At 37.0% G+C, this 23375-nt stretch overlaps 1 protein-coding gene across 1 annotated transcript in view; it reads right to left on the bottom strand.

The window, feature by feature from the left end:
• The window catches only part of MRPS9 (mitochondrial ribosomal protein S9), a 33770-nt gene extending 10936 nt beyond the window's left edge, over positions 1–22834 (bottom strand). Inside the window, exons 1-5 of the mRNA XM_031506188.2 lie at positions 22760–22834; positions 15920–16099; positions 7498–7560; positions 7378–7408; positions 5085–5164 (exon numbers count right to left, since the gene is read on the bottom strand). Of these exons, the coding sequence (XP_031362048.2) occupies positions 5085–5164; positions 7378–7408; positions 7498–7560; positions 15920–16099; positions 22760–22825 (420 nt within the window). The 5' untranslated portion in view covers positions 22826–22834. The remainder of the gene's footprint in view (positions 1–5084; positions 5165–7377; positions 7409–7497; positions 7561–15919; positions 16100–22759) is intronic.
• Positions 22835–23375: the final 541 nt, after the last annotated feature.

Genomic DNA, 23375 nt, shown 5'->3' with positions numbered 1-23375 from the left:
TCTGCAACAGCTTAAAAATAACCACAGAATAGAAGCCCCTTGCTTAGTAATAAACACCTACTGTTCAAGCTTTTTTCACTAATATAAAATACACCTGCACATAACACTAAAAATATTTGTACTTAAAATGTATGAACAAAGAACAGATTGTTATCTGAGCTGTACTCAAAGCATTTAAATAGGGACAAATTACTTAAATCGCTGACGCAGGTCACTGATTACATTTTTAATGGCACAGTGGAACAAAATATTTTTTAAATAATTCCACAGCTAAAATCTTGAGGTACAAAATCCTTCACTTTTGAGACAGCATAAGAATTCATATATTACAGTAGTAGTTATCCTTTCAGAAATACTTTATCTTTTGTGGGGTAACTGTATCAGATAGGAGCTAGGAAAAAATAATTTCAACTTAAAAAAAGTTTACTTATCCTCAGACACAGGCAACATTACATAAAAGAGCTGAAATCCTATTTTCAAGTATTTCCAAACCTCACAAATATAACCGTAGCCCTCTAAGGAAACAAGATACAGTATTACTACTGTGGGCAAGATTTATGCCACATCACTCTAGTAATCTTAACAACTTCATTCAGAGCTGACCATTAGGCTTCAAAAATTATTTCCTATACATTAAAAGCAGACACAGTTTGGGTCAGAGAGCATGAGGTATGCCTGCACCAAGCAATTTTTAGGTATCTGTAGTTAAGACAAGGTAAAGAATGAGTATGGAAGCTTCTGCTTGGGACCACAGAGTGAGGGGAAGAGACAGGGAATGAGTGCTGTGCCTGTCCCTCAACAAGCTGGGGAGAGTTCAGCTGGAACAGTCAGAGATTGAAACTGATGAGCTCCATGAGTTTCTGCATTTGGAAGAAGTCAAGCCAGGCACAAAGATGATACTTTGATACCAGATGCTTAGAAGATGTACTGGTTTATTAGGTCTTATAAATGTGTATGGACGCTTTTCACCTTACTGCTACTCTTGACTTACCTCTTGCCTTCAAAGACAGAGGGTGTCACCACTCTACCTGCAAAAGCAGTCTCCTGTCTGCCTCCTCACAAACACCCCTCCTCTTCCAATACATTCTGACATACATATTTATTTAGCAGTATGGTCAGCAAAAATACATGAACAGGAGCTCAACACAGCTACAACACAGTTCCTTTAAAAAGGACACAGGGAGGCAATCACAGATGTGACCTTAAGACAGACTGACTACAGTCAGAATAGCTTCTAAATAGCAATTCAAGTACTTTCAACTAACATGAAACAAGTTAGAAGAAGACTTTAAGGATTTTGTCATATTTGGAAACAACTGATAAACACAGGCAAATAAAATGAGATATGGGTTACCATCCACCACTTTCTAGCCTCAGAAATTAATTGTCAGTTACAATGACAAAAAGGTTAAGAACAGCAGCAACAATAAAATTTGCCTGAAGACCCTCCCTAGGTAATCCCAAAGAACACCAACACTCCACAGCCTGTTTAAGTTTTAAGAACATGCACTTTTAAGAATTAAAATTATATCTTTAAACTGTTCTAGTTAAATTACAGCAATCATATCTATTCAGACAAAGAACCCTTTACATGGGAGATGAAGTCAAGCAACATTTTGAAGTAATTCCAAGTGTAAGAGAAATGTTAAATATAATTTCCTACATATTTCTGGCAATGAAAGTGGACTTGCAACTCTTATAAAATTTTGGTGTGAAGTACTTAAAAATTGATGCATGTATCTTATCTCTGTATAGAGATAAAGCCAACAGACTGAAAGAACCACTCACGTGTGAAGTAATGTGGATGAGCCTTTGGAAAATCAGGAATCACATGTAATGCCCAATAATTTATCTGACAAATCTTCACTCCCCAACAGCTAAAGAAAGCTTCTGAAGACACACTTGCTTTTTCAAAGCTGGCAGGTGAAGATTTTACTAATCACTTGAGGATTCAATAGTCCAATTCATGACTGTACACATCTGTGTGTCTTGTAAACTCAGCTATTACACAATCAAAATAGCTGATTTTACAAGACTGACTATGTACTGAAATGCTTCCATTTCTAATAGAGATCAAACTTCAGATCTCTACAGGACACTTAAAATAATAAAAAATTATTTTACTCTACATTAAAAATGGGAAAAAAATCAGCAAATGAATCCCTAAAAGAGATTTTTATGGGTAAAAAATTCTATAAACATTATAGTTAAGATATGCTGCAGAGCTCACATTTTACCTCAGTTTGCACTTTACTTTTTTTCTTGTGTTTTGAGTTCGGTATACACTTTGGTTTTAAGTTTTGGAATATTTTTGAGAGTTAAAATGCTCAATTGTTAGAGTATTTACCTCAATCCATAAGCCCTGATATTTCTAAAAAATATACAAGAAGCATGATTACATGGAATTACTATTTTCCTGTGCACAATGGTATGAAGGTACCATTTTGTCTTGTTCTGCACATTACAAAAATGTTATTATTCTAAAAAAACTTTTAAGTGAAATCATCAAATACACTATCAAACATTTGCAAAATGGTGTTTCATGCAATAAACAGTCTTTTGTGTATCAGAAGAAAAATAAATTGTTCTTTTCCCTACAGCTAAACTTTATTCAACAAGCAGAACAAAAACAATAATGCACGTAACAAATATCTTGTATGATAGCTCATTTCACACTGAAAGAGAAACATTTAAATTGGCAATTATAATACATACAAAGATAGTTGTTTTTCCGTAAGTGGACAGTATTTTTTATAATCACTAACTAAAGAATAACACTGGCCAGTTATATAACAACTAACAGGTAACAAAACTCAAGTTCCACATGAGTTTATGTAGCAATTAATAGCATAAAAGTGTAAGCTAAATAATATGTTTATCCTGTTTATTAGATTTAATGTAGCAATTTAAAAGGCATCTTCAAATCGGATTGATTACTTACACTAGGCTGTATTAACATACAACTCTTCTGGACAAATTAATTAGCTTTGAGACTTAGGAATACATTTTTTTAAATACACATTAGTTTAATAAGGGGTTAAAACAATGTTGGGAATTCCATGCAGATTTTGCCTTTCATTTGGCCAACTCAGAAAAAAACCCTGTTAAATCTCACTTAATGGATTTACATTGATATAAGCCTATTTAATGAAAATATTCAGGAAGAGTTGAAGAACACTCAAGTATCCTATACTAATGAAAAATGCATTTGTCAAGGCCATTTGTTTGAAGGTGGTTGCCACACTCTTAGAAACAAAACACGCACTATACTTTCAGAGATTTCCAAGGCAAGCTTGCATACTCTAACTGCTAGGAAGAGCTAAAAATAAACTTGTGCTCCTTGTAAAATTTGTAATTTCTTCATTATGATGGAATGCAACAAAACATCTTGCCCTTGGGTTGCTCTGTTTCAGCCAAAACAAATGCAAATGGCTTGTCAGATGACAGCTGTTTGATAAGGCTCCTCTACAAGACCTGCATGCTTTACTTTTTTCCGTGAAACTTGGGATGAAAGGCAGAAGGCAGGAAGAGAATTAATGTAGCATACAGTCTAAAGGCAATGCTACAACCGTGATTAAGTAGAAAAGTTAAAAGGCACAGATTTTCCACAGCCTTGCTGCGTGCAACCCATCCGTGTAACAAGTTGACAGGCCTAGCGCGTCAGCTCCATCATCCTCTCCGACAGCTAAAACGCAGCATTGCATCCCTTTTCAGAGAAAATTTGCGTCTGCACCATGAAGCGTTGTACATTATTTCTTAGCACTGCAGGGGGCTCAAGTCCATATGGAACCCTCACAAATATTACCACAGATCAAACCAGCGGCGTTTCGAGGCAGATTTGACATACCTATTTAAATGAACAGCAGGGGTCCTCGGGCTGCCTCGGGCTGTGCAGCAGAAAACCTCTGTGGAAAGCCTATGCTGCAGCTCCATTACTCAGCAAAGACACTCTCTACATTTATCATTCATTTCATTTCTGCCAGGGCAAGAAGCTCATTTGCCCAAGGTCAACAACAAACAAAAAAAAGAAAAAAAGAAAAGAGAAAAAAAAGTGGGGGTGTTTTTTATTCTCCCAAAGAAATAAATGTACCTGACAAAAAGGGATTTTGTCCTTTGGGTACACAGAACTCAAATAAATATCAGATCATTCTAATAAAAACACTATACTCAGTAAAGCTGTGCACTGAATTTGTGACCATAAAGTTTGTTTGTTTTTCTGACAACTGACTAACCATAGAACTAACTTCTTAAAACTGTCTAATGAGGAAACAAAATCTGATGTGAATATCCAATTAAATATTTCTGCATTATTACATTGTTAATGCTTTTGTCTTCTATAAGTACATGTAAGAAACATGATTATCTTCCCATAGTCTCTTCTAAAGACGCAGATAATGCTTGTGCTACTGATGGTCACAGATATGAAAGGTCTGTTCAAAACCCATATCAAGACTCAGGGTCTTGTGGTACTCTATTAGACACAGCTTTTTTCATAAAGGTAAAAGATGCAGATCCTTTACTCCTGGAACTATATTAATCAGAAAAAGCCTTAAGTTTGCATGAATGGAACCATCTTAGAAAAATCAATTAAGCAGTTTAAATGCAAATTTTCTTCACACTAAATGTCAGCACAAATAACATTTCCTATAGCTTTGCCCTTCACAGAGGAAAAAAAAGGAACTATTTTTTATTCTACAATGAACTTTGCTAGAACTAGCAAAGTTTTTGTTGTATGTGCATTCTCCACTACTAATCTTTTGTTACTAACTAGATATAGCCTACAAAAAAATGTTCAGACTAGTCAAAACCAGTCCATAGTCAAAACCAGTCCATAGCCAAAACTGTAAAATGAACCAAAAATTAAAGGAAGAACTATTACATAGTGTGTCCTCTTAAATGTGACATATAAATGCTCATAATAACGAATACTGTGACACAAAAATATACATTGCATATAGCTTCAGTGGTGATATTATGGCCTACTGTGAAAACATAACTAAGCTCAGGAGCTCCTGAGTGGCACCTCTAGAATAACATGCACTTGACTGGGAGCTGACATTATCTATTACAGATAACATACTTACATGCATTAATGAATAATACGACTGCTTGCCAGTATAAAAGAGGAAGTGAAATGGTCGGCCATCTTCTCCCCACTGGATTTCTAATGGAAGGCAAGATTAGACAAGAAAGCAATATACAATCACTAAAAAAAATTCCCTTGTATCTAACTGCAGTTATAAACCTCTTTCACAATACTGATTGTCTTTTTAAATCAGAGAACAAAGACATTTTTCAGGTGCTCAATCTGCCTAGAAATCTTATAGTTTAGACAATATTTTTTAAAGCTAATCTCCCTATGCAGTTATAATCAAATATTTAAAATGATAGTTGTAAATAACATTTGACATAAGGAAATCCTTTGTGTACTACTCTAAAAGACTGTATAGGTGGTATTACAAATAGAAGTACACATTTTAGTGCAAAAAGAAGTACAAAGTAAGAGACAATTGAAATCTACATTGAAAAGTGAAAGATGAGCAACTCTGGAAAAAACAGTGCTAAAACAAACAAGGTTTTTATTAGCATGATACACCTAAGCTAAACTAAGTATGTGTACAATTGTCTTCTGTGGGCAACAACCATATTCAGAACTTGGGTGATTTTAGAACTTGTCTTTGTTATTACATTTGGAATACTTAAATACAAATACCTATCCTATAGTTTACATAGTTAGTTCAGCAAGAAAACAAATGTTCCATATTAATTCAGCATATCCAGTCTGTTTTATTCATTACAAAATATTATTTAAAGAGAAAATTCAACTCTGGAGAAAAAAAAAAAGGCAAACTTAGGTAACATAAAGATATCTTTTAAATAAAGAAAAATAACAAAAATAAAACCCTGAGCTTTTTACAAATTGAACTGTAGAGAAAATCCCAGCCATTTTATACAGTGAAGTTAATTAAAGCTATTTGTAAACTAAAGGCAAAGATAAGACTCCAGAAACCTGTCTGATAAGCACAATATATACTGGACTGGAACATCAAAATATATATACATTCAGAAGCGGAATGTAGATGCAAAACTTAGCAGAAAAGAAGGAAGACAGGGGACTTTTACCCACATATACTACTAGGGTGATTTTCCATGTATACAGTTGTGAAACCATATTTTGTTGAAAAAACTGTTCTGGAAACTTACCAAAGTATAAATTTAAATTTTGCATTTCAAAGTTATTGAAGATGCAATACATAGACAAGACAAAGCTGCCTTAAGAGATACTTATTGAATATGTTATTTTTAGATACAAATACAAAACTACACACTTATACTAATTTGTTCTTACAGTCCTCAGGATATTGCTAGCATTTCAAAGAATGCTTTAGTCCTGAAAGCATATAGAATAGTAGCTTAGTTCTTCCATAAAACAACCCTTGGGTTTTAAAACTACTTAATGATTAACTCTCTCCTACCCTTTCACTTTCTACTTTTTTAGTTCACAAGAAAGCGAAGCTGAAAAATGATACCATTTGAAAGCTATAAATCCAAAATTTCATATAGTTTAGACTGCTTTCCAAAGACACAAAGTCCCCAAAAAAACAAGTATCAATTATTTCAGCAGCAGGGAAAAGGAAGGAAAATTTTAAGATTTTAATGATAATCAGAAATGTTTATCTGGGACCTGGTAACTCAGTGAATGTAGAATTTCACACCCATACTACTACTTCATACTAAATACTAGTCAAAACTGTCAACAGGTTTTGACCTTATCTTTCAAACGTTCTATTTAAAATTAAATTGTTGATTTTAGTGAACTGACCAACTTACTGGCATATCACTGACATCTGGGACTTTATACAGTGTCTCAGGAGCAAGACCAAAGACAATATGGACAGATATGGAGAGATAGGGCTTTAAGGTCAAAGAACTGATTCGGAGAGGTACTACTCTGCCTATTACTTAAAAAATTCAAAACTGTAATTTCTAATCTTCTAGAGCAACAAAGTTACAAAGAAAACTTTTGGTTTAAAATAGTATTAATGAATATTTTATGGAGGTGATAGCTCTGACAAAAAGCTACTGAAATTAACAAAAGGTTTTCACATGACTGCAAGAGATTCTATGCATAATTCTATTTATTGCTTATTTTTAAACAATGAAAAACATTTCTCTTAGTCAGTTAACACAATTTCTGCGGCACTCTGATAATTTTTCATCCTAAACCACAGAATATCAGAATAGACTTTTACTGCTCATGTCTTAGCAGCCATTAGAAACATAGGGAAAAGAGCCAATCCATAAAAATTAGAAATCCTACACATGCAACAATTCTAATACTTAGAAATAACAAATTAAGTATCTAAGACCACTTACTTCTCTGCTCTGGAAAAATTTCAGTAGGATGCTGCAAATAAATGAAAAATATCAGCAAAAGGAAAAAGTTATTCAAAGTATCATGCTACAGTTATTCAGAAACGTAACAAGAAATCCTACCTTCATCACAGGTCTGGCTTGTTTGTCAAATAAGCCAGAAGGAAAGAGGTAGGCAATAGCTCTCTGAAAACAAGAAGAAAGATCTCATATGTGACTTTTTTCCCACAAAAGCATAATCAAAAACATTTCTTATGTACTTTCTTATGTAAAAAATAGCGTAACTTTTGTACAGTGGGCAACCAAATTGTTAAGAAAACATGACACATAGGTGATGTGCTGAAAAGAAAAACAGATAATTTCCTCTGGAATCCTCAGAAGAAAAACCTCGTTCTGAAGGCTGTACTCTACTGCATCAGAATGACTGGACTTTCCTCTGCCAAATTTAGTTTTTACAGAATGCAGTTATCATAACTTACTAGAACTACTAAAGTCCAAAGACCCCTTTTATACACAATGATTTTCCAGTAAAATTTCAAGTGTTGTGACTTCCAGAGGAAATAACAACACTTATCTATTTATCTTTCTGAAATTATCAGTGCTTGCTCAAATTGCCTACTGACAGACCAAGCACAGAAATTTTATTTAAGGCAACAGGAAAAAGCCAAATTTTAAACATTTGGAATCCCACTTTCTACAATTTCCAGACATAGTTTCGTCAAGTCTATAAAGCTATATTTGTTGTGGCAGTAATAGCTATTTTACATAGCCTAAATAAGCATTTTATTGAGCACTACATTTGGAAACAATTGCGAATCACTAAAATCTTTGCTGAACTTGAACCAACTGCCCAGAGAAGAAAGCCTCAAGTGACATCTTTTTTTCCCCTTAGATACCTGAAGGTTTGATAAAACACTTTAGGAAAATATATCGTATTTATCACATTAACAGTTTACTGTTTTCACTCATTAAAAGGTACAGTATTTTTACTTAATATTTACCAATATTTGTGATATATAAAACAAGCATTATTTGCCTACAACAAATGAAATTAATGAACCAATATTCCAAACCATTCTGGCAAACTGTAAGGCAAAGCACCTTACAAAGTTAAGCCCTGGCACACATTTCTGTTCAATATCATCTTACTCTCCCTCTTCAATGTAACTAAGCCATAATTTAATAATGCAAAAACATGCATTTGTCAGAGCTGTTTATTCTCATTTGTTTTTAAAAACAAACCAGAAAAAGCTAGCCACCAAAAGCTCCCAGATGTAGGAGTCTGGCAAGTGTAGCAAACTTCAGACAGTGGGTAGTAGAGCTCCAGACAGAAATATTGTGTTTGTACAGTAAAATGGACCAACCAAATAAACCCTTCTGGCAGTGGTCTCATTTATATTTCCATTAGACACTACAGAAAAGTAGAATTACAATAAAATCTGAGTTTAAAATCTTCTCTCAGGAAGAATGGTTCTTTGTTAGTTAGGCTACCTTAGGGCTATTACTCGCTGATAATTTTTTCCATAGACTTGGAGTGCTTTGTCAGTGCTTCAACAGATTTAATATGCATGGAGTGTAAAAAGACCTAACCTATTACTTTCATTAATCCCCTACTGGCATTCTGAACAGAAATTTTCAGAATTCTGAAGCAAACAAAAGGCTTAACTTGATTTTATAAAATGGTAATTTTGTTTCTCTTAGTGACTACTGTATTCCCATTTGTTAGTCAATGGGCATTTTATGCATACACACAGTAGGTGAACACCTATTTATGAGCTAATGGGGATTAATTATGATGACAAGAGAGAAATCTACTGTGAGCCAAATGATGTTAAACCAACACCTTATATAATATATTAAAAGAAATTATTACAGGATCCTGAGACTGACTTGTATAATCTTTATACAAGCATTTCCAGAATCTCAGCCAAAACAGTTACTGTAACTATGACACCTTAATAAATGCCAAACACAACAATTTAACATTTACAATGAAAAAAGTAGCTGCCATCTGAGACCTTCTATTTCTTGGAAAATGTATTTTATTGTTAAGTGTATACTCGTGTTTTTCACACTACAACATGAACACATCCTGTATTAAGAAATGCTAACATCTACTTTTAGATCTCCACACAACAGCTAACCAAAGAAAAATGGCTCATTTTATAAGCTTCTTTTTTTGTTGCTGCCAAATGGAAAGAAATAGTCTTCCTGACTTCTCTCTTTTTATGGAAAAGTAATCAAGGATGAACTATCCTGGAATGCAACAGATTCCAGTTCAGCTTTATTCTTCTTAATTTTACATAGCTAGGTTCTCAGGCTGTACTTTACCAACTACATTGAAAGTCAGACTCCCTCTTGGGAACTTCATCTACAGAAGCTGATTTTGTCTATGCAAATGTTTCATTTTTGTAGGAAAGAAATATTTTTAAAAAGATTGTACTAGCAATATAAAAAGATGGTGGATCAATCTGAGGAATTACATCAGAATTAGTTTCTCCAAACTGCAGCTGAAGCACATAACCATGAAATTATTTTCCTGATCTTTTTAAAATGTCTTCAGATATGGAACATAGGTTTCCTTTCACAAATCTCCAGGTCTAAAACCAAAATTCCATAGAGAATTAACTGCATGTTAGCTGCATTTTCCTGAACAGAAAAAGCAGGTGAATGCCCCTCTTAAAACTTCATAATCAAGGTGTAAATGCTAGCAGTAAAGTTCCCAAGAAACCTTTACATTTAACTGCAGTTTCCCATTCCAGAAGTGGTTTTCACCTCAAGTGTCCTGGCCCGTACCCTTTTTTTAGTGCTGATTTGGACTTGAACTCCAGATTAAAGAAACTTTGTGCTGAATATGAAGAACTACTTTCTCAGTGTCATCACGTCAGCTATAGAAGATATATTCCCCGCATTCTAGATTCCACAGGTTCTTGGGCTGCTATTTCACATTCTGTGTTAAATCTCACTGCTGCCATTGTTTTTGGAAATAAACCACAACTTTCTAAAAATGAAACATCCATAATTATTTCCAGCAGAACCACAATTAAAAATCCTGGTACCTAATAACACAACAGTGTTACCAATAATAACTACATAAATTACTTGAAAAAAGTGGAATGGGTACAGTCTGCTTCTGCTACGAGTTACTAAAAAAAATTTAGCCATGTTTTATAAGGATTTTAAAATCTTTGGTTTTGAATTTCACTGTTGGTCCACACAGAGAAGAGGAAAATAGCCAGTAGCCACACCTTTAAAAACAGCACATCATAATGAACACGTTAGTAACAAGATAGTTTATATCTGACATTTCTTAAACTGCAGTTGTGAAACTTAACTTTCCTGTACCAAACTAAAAGAAATTTTGTTATATCATCATTTGTTGAGGAACCAGAAGAGTCAATATACTGCCCACAAGACCAAAATGTCTTTCACTTGCAGCTTTAAGTTTGAATTCAAGCCAGTTGGAATAACAAGTACAACCCTCCATCCCAATTAAGAAAAAAACCCCAAAACAAGAGAAACCCAAAAAATCTGGCAGCCCTTCAAACACACAAACCAATTAATTAAATAATCTGTCCAGCACTGCATGTGTATGTTGTGTAAATTCAGTGTACCTGCCACATCCTCACCTTTCCACTTCCCTGTGGATGTTGCACATCCTGACTTTGGATTGTCCTTCCCTTCCTACAAGCCAAGAAGTTGCTTACTCATTTTCTCGCACATCAGAGACTAACTCTGAATCAAACAAGGTCAGCTGGGTCAGTAAGACTTGCCTTCCCCCCCCCCCCCCCAATGTCTTAAGAAACTAAGAATTCAACACTTTAATTCAAATAGAGTTGACTGAGTTATATTGGGATAAGAGACTTCAACACTTCAGTTCTTCAATTATCTTGCCCATTTTTATTGAAGCTCAAATAAAACATTCCACTAATTCCCACTGCTCAAAACATGTGCAAAGATAGTTATCTAAGTAACATCCAGTGAAGAAAGGTATTTTACGGAAAAGGAAAGAAGAAAAAGAATTCTAAAAACCAAACACCAGCTCTACCCTGGGGCTCCTTTGCAGCAGCACCCTTTTTGGCAGCAAGCTCAAGAATCCAGCTCATTCCTTTTTAAATATACACGAAATTTTAATCATCAAAACACTGAAGTGAGAAGTGACACTTTATGCCATAACATTTTAATGAAACACCTGAGCAAAAGCTGTTTCAGCTTCTACTTCTCAACTTGATCATAAGAGAGCCACTTCCCTTCTTAAACTGTGCCTCTTGAATCACATCATTTAGTCACTGTACTTCATCACCTCTCAGACTGAGATGTTTTCTGGAACAGCTGTTTTCCTTCTAACCACACTAGCAGTATTCTTTAACAGTTTTCAGCATCCAAAATCTGGAATATCTGGGGTAAACCCAGGAATGAATGAAACAAAAATGGGACACAAAATGTTAAGTCTGAAATATTTTTTTTTTATTTAACAGGACAGAAAAGGTTAAGAACAAAACAAACCACAACACCCCCCCCGCCCAAAAAAAAAAGTGACACGACAAAGTTTACATTGCAAAACAAATCCCTCCTCTAACAAGTAACTCTTAAAATGTATTGAAACCAACCCCATCACTGCTCATCTACAGCTAAATTCTAGCTTGTACAGAAAGAAGTTTCAAGTCAAAAGTGACATGCCATTTTAACTCTATCACTTGAAAAAAACCTAAACCAATCTACAGCCATTAAAAACTCTACCTTCTTTTAATATTATTTTTATACTATGTAATAATTTTCAAAATGAAAATTAATGTCTTGTCACAAGCTTGCAGAGAAAAAAAAAACCCAAAAATCTGTTGAAAGAAACAGTCTTTATTTCTATCTTCATTTCATTTTTTCAAAATAAGGAACAGTATTAGAAAGAGTAAAAAAAAAATACAGCAGTCTTCAGCTCAGATTGAGGCAGAAGTAAAAAAAAATACTGATGCAGAGTTTGCTTCCACTGGGAAAAAAATAAAAAGAGTTGAAAAGAGCATTCTAGCTTCAACTATTTAAATAAATCCAAATTTCATTATTTTTCTGTAAAGACAATGCTGGACAAGACACTCTTCTTGCAGACAACAGGCAGTTCAAAAACACATTTTGTTCTGAAAAACATTTCTGACATTTCACATTTGCCAATATTCACTCATTTCTAATACTCTGTGTTGCTAAAATTTGAACATTATTTAGAAAGGAGATGTGCTGAGTCACCTTTACAAGCAAGCTGGATACAAGAAATTTTTCATGAAAGAAGCCTTATTTTTTTGAAAGAAACCTGATGAGGAATTAAGTCTTTCAGCATTTAACATTTTCACAGTTAACTACCTTACTGGTATTTTTCCAACAGTAAAAATGCTAGTAGAGGAAAACATATATTTTATGTTCAAATTATTCCATCTGCTTGACAACAATCTATTAGGTAATAAGACAGACAACAAGCAAAAATGAATGCAGATCTTTACCTTTTGAGTTTTAGTAACTCTTACAGGGAAAGAGTATTGCTTTATGATGAGCTTGTATCTGAGAGAGCATTTACTGACTGCATAAAAATGATTAATAAAAATACTGGCATATAAATAGGTCACGAAGCTTAAGACACTCTTCATGTATTAATCTTACTTAGATTTCTGGGCTTTAAAGTGGAATATCACAGAACTGACAGTGGAAAATGGCTGTGGGCTGTTTACTACAACTGCAAGTTAGAAGTTAAATCACAAAATAAAAGGATTACAGACTCAAATGGGGAAAAGCACTAGGTCAGGACTGCAATCTCTATTAATTAGGTATCCCAGCTGGGCAGTGGGTATGCAGCTGTTAACTTGATCAATGACTTACCTAAATGTCATCTCTACTGATTCGCTTATAAATTACCAGCAAGTGAGACTAATGTACAGGTGCTAATTTATTTAAACTGTTCTCTGCAGTTCTACATAGCTTTATAAACTGCATCTGGCACCTAATGTTAGCTGTCAGTTGTACTTAGACATGCCTGTCCTAACGACTCTGTTCATTAGAAATGAGCACAAATTATGAAATATTGTGAAAAATGATACATCAAATGGAATGGGCAAAGCAAATCAATTAGAAAAACTTCATAGCACATATTCACACATAGGAGACTAAAACATCCTAGCTTCAGAGTGAGGTCTATAATACCAATTAAAAAGCAATTGGTAGACTTGTGCAGAGTTATATATCAATTTGTTGGATTTTTTTTTTCTCCTCAAGAAATACTGTTGTAATGCACAGCTTAACTTTTCATTCCTAAATAAAAGCATCAGTAAGAGGCAATTCTGCTTCCACAACATCCAAGGATTAGCAAGTAAGTCAACTTACTTTCCTTTTTTAAAACTTCACAAGGTTTAGCTTTTATTAAATTCTACCTAAAACTCCAGTGAAGGACAGAATCCTAGGATGTCTACTTTTGAAATACACTGCAAAGACTGATTAACAGCAGAAGACATGGGGGTATATAAGTACTCATCAGAAAGAATTACTGCTGTTCAAAATGTAAAGCTTGGTAATTCTCCTGCCAGTGCTTAAGGAGCTTTTATATTTTTATAACAGAAAATTAATTATGCATAGCAGACACTATTACACACGTTAATTACTTCCCAATACCTGATGGAATATGAAGAAATCAAACCACAGATACTTGGTATCACTGAACAAAACTACTCTTTTGTCTCCACTTCTCCATTATTTCAGAAGCAGTCTGCTAAACAGTCCCATACCTGTCACATTTTTAAAAGCTAATTTCCAGAATGAATCTGCTTTTACTAATCGTGGAGCTTAGTTAATGTTGTGCAAATGATCACAGTGCTATGGCTTTATAAAGAAGAAACCACTACATAGATATGGTCATTTTGCATTTCTTGCTCTCTAGAAGCCTTCCTCCTAGACCCTGTCAAGGAAGGAAGGAAGCTAGACTACAGATTAATGCATTTCCTACCACTAACCTTCCAGGCAAACTGAACTATCAGCATCATCATTATACTGTATTAACACGGGAGGTATTCTGACATGGTAATTTGGTGCATGTTTAGTTTACAAGAAAGGAACTCAAAAAAATAAACATCATTAAAGGTAAGAAAAAAATACACCTGAAAAATACATAGAGAGGAAATTTTACAGCTTGCAGTGAAATAAAATAGCCAATGTTAAGAATCAGCCTGGTATTACTGCTGACCTTAATGAATACTTTTACTTTGACCTCACCCACTTATACCTAGATGGCAGGGTCTCTGCACTGGCACTTGCTTGTAGAAGGGCAAAGAGATTCCTACGTCTCTATGCAGATGCAATATCAGTGCAAAGCTCTGCACTCACAAAGCTTGATTTCCTATGGATTTGTGACCTGAACTCAAGCTGCCTTTATGGATTTTCTGATACCTGATAAAACTCATTTCAGCCTTTTGCTCAATAGACCATTACTCTGGATCGCTTTACATTGCTGCCTATTTCTATAACTTAGTTTTGAAGCCTGTCAAACATGTTTGAAATGAGCCTGTATCACAACCTACATATTATTTCTTGGCATAAGTACACTGCCAAGACATTTTAAATGGACACAGACAGAATTTTGCCACTGAGAGAGGCAACAAACAAATCTCCTCGCCCTGAAAAAACTAAACCATGGGCACCTCTTGCTTTGCACTTACACATCACTACCACTATCCTAAGGGCCCTGCTGGCACACTGGGCTGCCTTGGCTACAGCAGTAGTGTTACTGCTGTGCAAAGGAAACTCCAGCCATGAGACTTCACACAGCTTCACCTAAGAGTGAATGTCACCAAATGACATTTCTCCCTCCTACCTCTAATGTATGATAAAGTAAGATAGATATGACAGAAGTGAAGGCCAGGTGAGACATAAAAAAAAAAGAAAAAAATGAAACATCCATGCAACAAAACTTTTTTTTGAGTGAAAGGGAGCTTATCTTTACACAAGCCTAAATGACAGAGAGAAAGAGGAGGCCACCCATCTGCCAGTCATGAGAGGGAATGACAATAAAACAGTATGTTTGGAGATATTGATATGAGCTTAAATTCACATCTACATTAAAATCCTCAAGCTAAACCAGTGTATCGGTTATAAAATATCCTATAAAATTTAATATACGTTACCAACAGCCACTGTATCACGCAAGAAAACCCTAAATATACACAGCAGGTCAAATTGTGAGTAAACATTTTGAAATGCTACATAAACCTTCACAGTGCCTCTTATAACCTGAGATCAAGGGGATTATCCATTAGCACTTTTAAAAAGAACCTACTGTGCTTTAACAAGATATAGCATACAGCTCTATACTGGGATGTCTGACCTTACATAGTAGCAGAAGTAGAATGTCTATTCACAGTCACAGTTGCAATGTTTGCAATGTATCGCAGCATTCTTGCTTATTCTGACAGTTTGATTAAAATTCACAGAGAGCTGAGGGGCTCATGCTGAAGTAAAATGCTTTCAATATCTGAAACTCTAGAGTAAATTACTTCTCCAACAGAGCAACTGTACTTACATCAATATCCTCTTGGGTAAAAGTTTCTGGATCTTCTCCCATCATGTTGGCTAAATGTCTCTTTCCTAGGTTGAATTCTTCAATCTGTTTTTTAATAAATGCCTCTGTGTACTTTTCAGGTCCTGAGGCTCCTACATTTTTCCTCTGCACTGCTGCAGTGGTACAGATCAGCCTTAATGTCTAACAGAAAAAAAAAAGTGAGAGATTTATTTTACATTTCTGGCATAGTGAGCTCTAAATAAAATGAATACATGAATACTATAGCAAGCTATTCATACCTATAACAAGATTCAACACATCACAGGACTAAGTTAGGAAAAGCATTATTACTCATTAAACTATTTTCTTCCAATTGTTTAACTGTCCATGAACAGATAAACACATTCTAAAACCTTCACATTTTCACACATTACAATTAAGTTAGAAGATTCTTTTGATGGAAAGAAACATATATATCCTAAGTCAGGAACATTCAGCATAAGCAAGGAACGGCACTGAACAACAGATCCCATCACCAAAGACAACAAAAACCATCAGCAAATAAGCAGGTTTTGCCTTCACCTAAAGGCATCCCACAACAAAGTATGATAGGAATATGTCCTTAGCGGCTTTTCAGAAGCCATTGACCAAATACTGCTAAAACTCTGGAAAGGCCAAGGTGTGCTCCTTCCTTGCTTGTGGTGCCAAAATGGTTCTTAAGCTACTTCACCGTCTCAAGCAGCCCAATTATAAAACTAGTAGGGTAGTCCAGCAGCTAATACTACTGAGCACTGTACCAGCTCAAGTCATAACTCAGAGGGCATTTACCTTCTCAGGCACAGAAGTTTGGTCTCACTTCTATCAAGACAATCAGCTGTTAAGATGACGAATGTCATGGATGCTCTCTGCCAGACAAACAGGAGCTTCGCTGACAGAGCTATAATGTCTCAATTTTGGCCTAGTGTCAATATTATGCACTATTTTGGCTCTTAAACATTAGTATTAAAGTCCTCTGCAGCTTAACTAGTCTACAAACTGAATGAGAACTGATTATTTGTGTGGTCTTCTGTGGGTGGGGGGAGGGAGGGAATCACAAGAAAGAAAGCAATGTGAGACACAAAAGCAAAGACAGAAAAATAATCACTTCTGATTCAGAAAAATGCCAAGTTTTGTTCATCACACAGTACCCTGAAAGACTTCACCCCCATCCCTTCAACATGCCACGGCTAGGCTTTGTGAGGAGACAGTGCAGCCTCACAAGGCAGAGAGTGCCCATTGCACAGCTCACCCCTGCCAGCATTCTTTGCTCCACTCCCTTTACTCGCCTGTGCCAGCTCTGGCACAGGACTCCCCTGCAAGCCAACTCAGCTGCCTATATGGGGCAGAACACTAACTTCTGCTTCATCCCAATAAGAAGGCAATTCTCAGCCAAGCTGGTAAGTCTAAGCAGTTCAGAGATCACTTTTCAGAGAATTACCAAAGCTGCAACAAGGTGGCTGAAACACTCAACTGGGAGAAAGAAAGTAGAGGGGGAGTCCTTTCTTTACTTTCATTTCCTTGAGCAAATTATTAAATTGCCCCTGATGCTCTGGCAGCTGCAGCCTCGGCCTATCTTTAGCAAAACATTAAAAATCAGACACATGTGAAGTAGTTAGGGTTCTGATTACAAAGAACAGAACAAAGGTAGTATTAGAAATGATTCAATGTTCTCTTAAGCCATGAGAATTGTCTTCAGAGCACAATTTAGACATGCTGAGAATTTTGATGGATTTCACCCCTCTCAGTTCAGCAAGTACAAATAAACCACTTGCTACCTTCCTGTAACTAACACAAATACAACAGTAATCTCAAAACCCAGTTATAAGCACAACAATACAAACACACGTCCCATCAAAACAAGATTACATAAATGTATTTGCAAGGCAGTCAGAAAAACAGATCAAATTTGTACCTTCTGTTAGCAACATCAGTTAGCTTACAAGAACTTCTCCTGTGACAAGCTTTTGGTGTTCTCTGTTACATGGTCAAGTCATACATTAACAGGAAATGAAACACAGCTCTTTGTACTTTCACAGAGCCCAGCTGGTATTTTGGACATCTGGTAGTCCAGGAAAGACTTATCCAACTCATCTAATTTGCTGCACATAAGTAAAGCTGTTCATGACCAATTTACCCATCCATGCCTGTGTCAGCATTCAGTATACAAAACGTAATAACTCGTCTTGAAATCTCAGTTTGAAATGGAGACCACACTATGCAGCCTTAAACCTGTATATAGCCCATGCCTGGGCTGCAAGATAGGTCCCATGAATTCAATCACGTTTGATACAGAAGGTAATCTTTGAACAAGATCACGCGAGTCAGAAAGGACTGACCCACTATGATGATATGAACCTCAGGAAAGTAACATATAACTCTGCTAGAAAAGATTTTAAAACAAGTCAAAGGTAGAATTTGATGCTGAAGGGGCTGTTGCTGCTTCATTTTCTCAACAGCTTATATGCAGCACTAATCCTGGTATGTCTCTTCCTTTTTCTTTTCTCTTTAATATTCATGTTTCCTGTGAGGAAACACTGACATACACAGAATTAAAAGAAGAACAATCAAAAACTTAAATGCACACATTTTCCACAGGCAAGGCTCTGGTGATTTCCTTATAAAGCAGTGAGGAGAGCAAAGGTATCTCCACATATTCCCTATTTTTCTCTCCTAGTCACTCCTCAGGAAAGAATTCAATTCATTTTCTGTCTAACTTGTCTTAATAGTAACTAATTATTTGTAATTCTTGTTAATGAACATATGATTCCTTATTACTTGGCCCAAAATAGCTTTCTCTCTGGTATGCTTTAAACAGAATACTTTAAAAAAGATTGCTTTCATCTTATTCCTGTCAATTTCTGTTGTAATTTTCTCATTTTTGTCGTTCTTCCCTCAAGCTATTCCTATTCTTCCCTAGTTTCAATTCATCACTAATCAAAAGTCCCTGGACACACAAACTGTTCATAATTAGAAAACAGCCTCTTATGTAAATTAATATCTATTGTATTGGGTACCTCTTCTGGGATAAGAGCACTATTTCATGGGTGGCACAGGCAGAAACTGCAAAGCACAGCTAAATGCTTCTGGCATTTCAGTCAAATAAGAAAGCATGCTCCTCTACTTTGTAGAGGAAACAACAGAGGTTTGCATTCACTTCTCACACATTTCATAAGGCATTACTGAAGACAGCAGCCTAACCATTTTTAAAATAATATTAATGCTTATTAACATTATTAACAATGGTCATGAAATAACCTGCTCTTGCACCATAACATGGGAGAAGGGAAAGTCTTTATTTCTGGACACAACTCATTGCGATTAACCCTTCCTTCCCAATTCCTTTCTGAGCAACCTAGAATTAAAACTGTTTGGCAAATCCTGACTTTACAGGGAGACCATAAACTTATAGAAAATCAGCTTATGTTAAATTTGCCTTAGAAAAAAAATTAGCATTTTCAGACAGCGTCAACTTCTCTGGCCTATTTTCTTCCAGGAAGAGAAGGAACTAGGACTGTATTTACTCATCCTGTTAATTTTGCTTCACTGGAGTTACACAGATATAAACCAAACCAATAAACAGGGAAGTCAAGCTTCCTGTACTTTTGTATTGGGAGGAAAGGTGGACTGGAGTCAGGAGATTTAAACTGAAGCCCGAAAGTTGTTCATTTTACAACAAGACACAGTAATAGAGACGGAAGATGACACCCCATGACATGGCACATATAGTGTTGCACCATTTTCATGATTCTTCCATGCCCTAAACTAGCAGACTTCAACCACCTCCTTTTCAAAACCCATGTAGTACACAAACAAATTTGTACCAAGAAGTTGGGGTACAAGTTGGGGTAGGACTTCACTAAGGACTTCACTACGTGGAATGAGCTGTATAACCACATCACTATGCACTAAAGCTGCCCAGTGTCCAATACTCCAGCTTCTGGCACAGCTGATGCTCCTGAACCCAGCAGACATGCAAGCAGTCCTCTGTTTACTTGTTGCACAAGAAAAATAATTTTTTACATAGCAATTATACAGAATATAAATGCTCAGAGCCATCCCAATTTCTAAAGAATTGCTTTTTCCTCAATAAGCAAGTTTTGGATTTCTAGAGTACTGTTTCACAAATATGTGTTTTAATTGATTTATTTAAAACAACACTGATATAATCTTAGATTTTAGTTAGCCTACAATCTAATTATATAAACCAGTATCAGATGGATGTCTCAGAAGCATTTTGCAAAGCACATCAGAAAGCATCACAAGATGTCAACAAATATGCATAAGTGATTTTATGTTATTTTTTATACCTGATTTCACAAAGTATTTCGTCAGAAGATTTTTTTTTCAAAATTAAGTCCCTTGGCAAGTAACCATAGAACAGTATCTCACCTGCTCAGAAAATCTGCTTTCTTTAAAGAAGATTTTAACCATGTTTAAAAAAATCTACATATTAAATTTTGCTATACAGCGGGGAAGAAAAAATAGCTCTTAAATGCATCAATGCTGTATATAACAGGGAACAGAATTCAGATCTAGTTGTTTTTAGGCTCAAGTTTTCAGGTACTAAGAGGCTTTTCAGTTGTATCTTAGTTAACAACTGCAAAAAAGGCTTCTCTTACAGTAAAAGTATGTATTTCTGAAAGTCTGTCACCAAAGTACCATAATCTCTTTCTGATATTGGTACATATAACATCCACGGTGATTTAGATAAAGTACTCAAACCAGTCAAATTAAATAGGAACTCTGAACTCTTCTGCTGAGACTAGCTATTCAATCACATCAGAGTGAATGATAGAATAGCTATCTAACTAAGCTAGATCATTTTTTCTTTATAAATAGTACTACATCTCTGTTGTTTGCTTTCTGGAAGAATAGGAAACTACATTTGTTGCTCAGGGAACTGCAATTACAAAGTTCCTCTTCCATTTTGCCTTTCAGTGCAAGAAACTTTAAAGTTAAGAAATAAAACATTTTCTCCCACAAAGACAAACAAGAAGTAATGACCTAAACAACTGCAAGACATTTGGAGGATAAGCATCATAAAACAGTCAGGACAGGTAAGCGTTTAATGTAAGAAATTGTTATAGCAGGTCAGAACATGGATACATCAACTTATACACTGCCCATATGAGAGGCACAAGGACAAGACAAACAGGTAGTGATAATTTTCCCAGGGCATTTGCCTGGTTTCCAGCAATCTGTACTTCAGGCATGCCACTATCTTCTTTTTTAAGTGCTCAGTGAATGTTCTTCCAAGTTTCTCAACTTGATTTTTGTATTCACATAAATGCTTACCATCCTGAACATTCTCAGCAAACAGTTCCACAAGTTAACTACACCAAACGGACAAAAGAGTCTCTAAGGTTTCTGGGCTCTGTCTCCCATTAGTTCTCTTCACATTCTTTGGTTCACAGACAGCTAGACAATTTGTGTATAGCCACAGGCTTAGGTACTGATCCCCTCTCTAGGGCTGAGAGGAATAGATAAATGATCCCTCAAGGCCCCTTCCAGTCCCACCTTTCTCTGTGACTCCTCCTTTGAGAACATTCTCTCATTTACAATACAAATCTTAAAACTTAAGGACGTGCCTCGCCAGGAAAACCAAGTTACTATCATAATCATACTTTTGACACAAGACAACCAAAGCAACACAGACTATTCCAACTGAGAATGAAAACAAGTATTAGAATATTTTCAGCTTTATTCTCTTTGTTATTCCTTGCACACCTTAAGAGCATGTATTCCTGATTGCTGCATAAAGAACTACCCACATGGGCACCAGGTCTTTATCCCTAATGGGTAAAGTTAATCTAAATGTAACCAATATAAATAGCTCAAATTGCTCCTTCCGGTATTACATTTCATTTTCTTACTGTGTCTTTCTTCTGTTACCCCATGGCTTGGTTTAGTTCAGTCACCAACAGTTCTTCAGCCCATATTATCCTAAATTACTTTGTAACTTGAAAGCATTACCAGCAGGCCTTTTTATCCACTTGCTGGTCACTGATTAAATATATATACAGGTGTATCAAATACCATTGTACAAACAATACTGACAGCAGCTAAGCTTTTTAATTAAATGGCAATCAGCTGAACGCCCCTACCCCCCAAAACAAAATGATTCTGTTTAATCAGAAGTTACCTCACTTGTGGAGCACGTTTCTCTCTCCACTGCAGGTATTCAGAGACTTGTCCTGTGCAACCCGGTCTAGGGGAACATGCCCCTGCCCATGGCACTAGGGGTGTTCTTCAAGGCCCTTTCCAACCCTAATCTTTCTGTGATTTTGTGCCTCGTGATCTACTCACCTGCTGACCGAATATAATTTACAGAATCCCAGCATTATCAGGGTTGGAAGAGATCTCTGGAGGTGATCCAGTCCAACCCCCCTGCAAGGCAAGGTCACCAGGAGCAGGTAACACAGGAATGCTTCCAGGGGGGTCTGGAAGGTCCCCGGGGAGGGGACCCCAGTCCCTACCAACATCAACGTAAAGTTCTTCTTCACGTTGAGGTGGAACTTCTCGTGTTTCAGCTTACTATTCAAAATTATCAACCTAAAACCTGCCATCTTTTACGCTGGCTTTGCTCTGTATGTCACTCTATTAATTCCAGGCTTAACCAAGCGTCTTCCTCTTCACATCAAGGGAAACAAACACAGCTCACGGAAACTTGAACGCGGCGCCAGCCCTCCCCATTCCCCACGCAGGGCTGCCTCAGCCCCGCCGGCCCAGGGGCAGGGGCAGCGCCGCACCGGGGCCGTGTCGCCGCTTGGGGCCGTGCCCGGCGGGGCCATGCCCGCCCCTCACCGCCCGCCCGGCTCTCACCTGCGCGCGCGGCCCCGCGCCCCCGCGGCGGCACAGCCGCAGCACGCGCCCCGCGGCCGCCGCCATCACCGCGGCGCTCCCCGCCCATTGGCGGGCGGGGCCGGGGGCGGGGCCGCGGCTGCGCGCTGCCGCCCCGGCGGAGCCTGCGGCCGCCGTCCGGGGCCGGCGCCGGCTTTGGCTCGGCGGCGCCTCGGCGTTCCTGAAATCCTGCCCCGACGGGAGGCCGGTGGCTTTTATACCTGGGGTTACATTCACGGTGGCCACCAGGTCAGCAGGAGACCCCCGGCGCGGCCTCCTGTCTCGGAAGGACAGCGCTGAAAGCGGGACTCCGAGTACGGAGCGCTGGGACTTGCAGTGCGTCTGGGGCAGCAGCGCTGCTCTGGAGATTTGTACCAAAAAACAGATTTCACCTTGTTTGGATTTTTCCCATGGGGAAAAAGAAATCAAGGAATTGCAGAATCAATTATGTTGGAAAAGACCTCTGAGGCCAGCGGGTCCAACCCGTGGCAGTCACCGCCTTGTCAGCTAAACCATGGCACAACGCCACGTCCAGTCTCCTTAAACACCTCCAGAGACGGCGACTCCGACACCACCGCGGACAGCCCATTCCAATGTC

Source organism: Lonchura striata, chromosome 2 (assembly GCF_046129695.1).
Source record: "Lonchura striata isolate bLonStr1 chromosome 2, bLonStr1.mat, whole genome shotgun sequence".
NCBI classification, from domain to species: Eukaryota; Metazoa; Chordata; class Aves; order Passeriformes; family Estrildidae; genus Lonchura; species Lonchura striata.
Note: the sequence above shows the minus strand (reverse complement) of the source record. Positions and strands in the feature narration are given on the sequence as shown.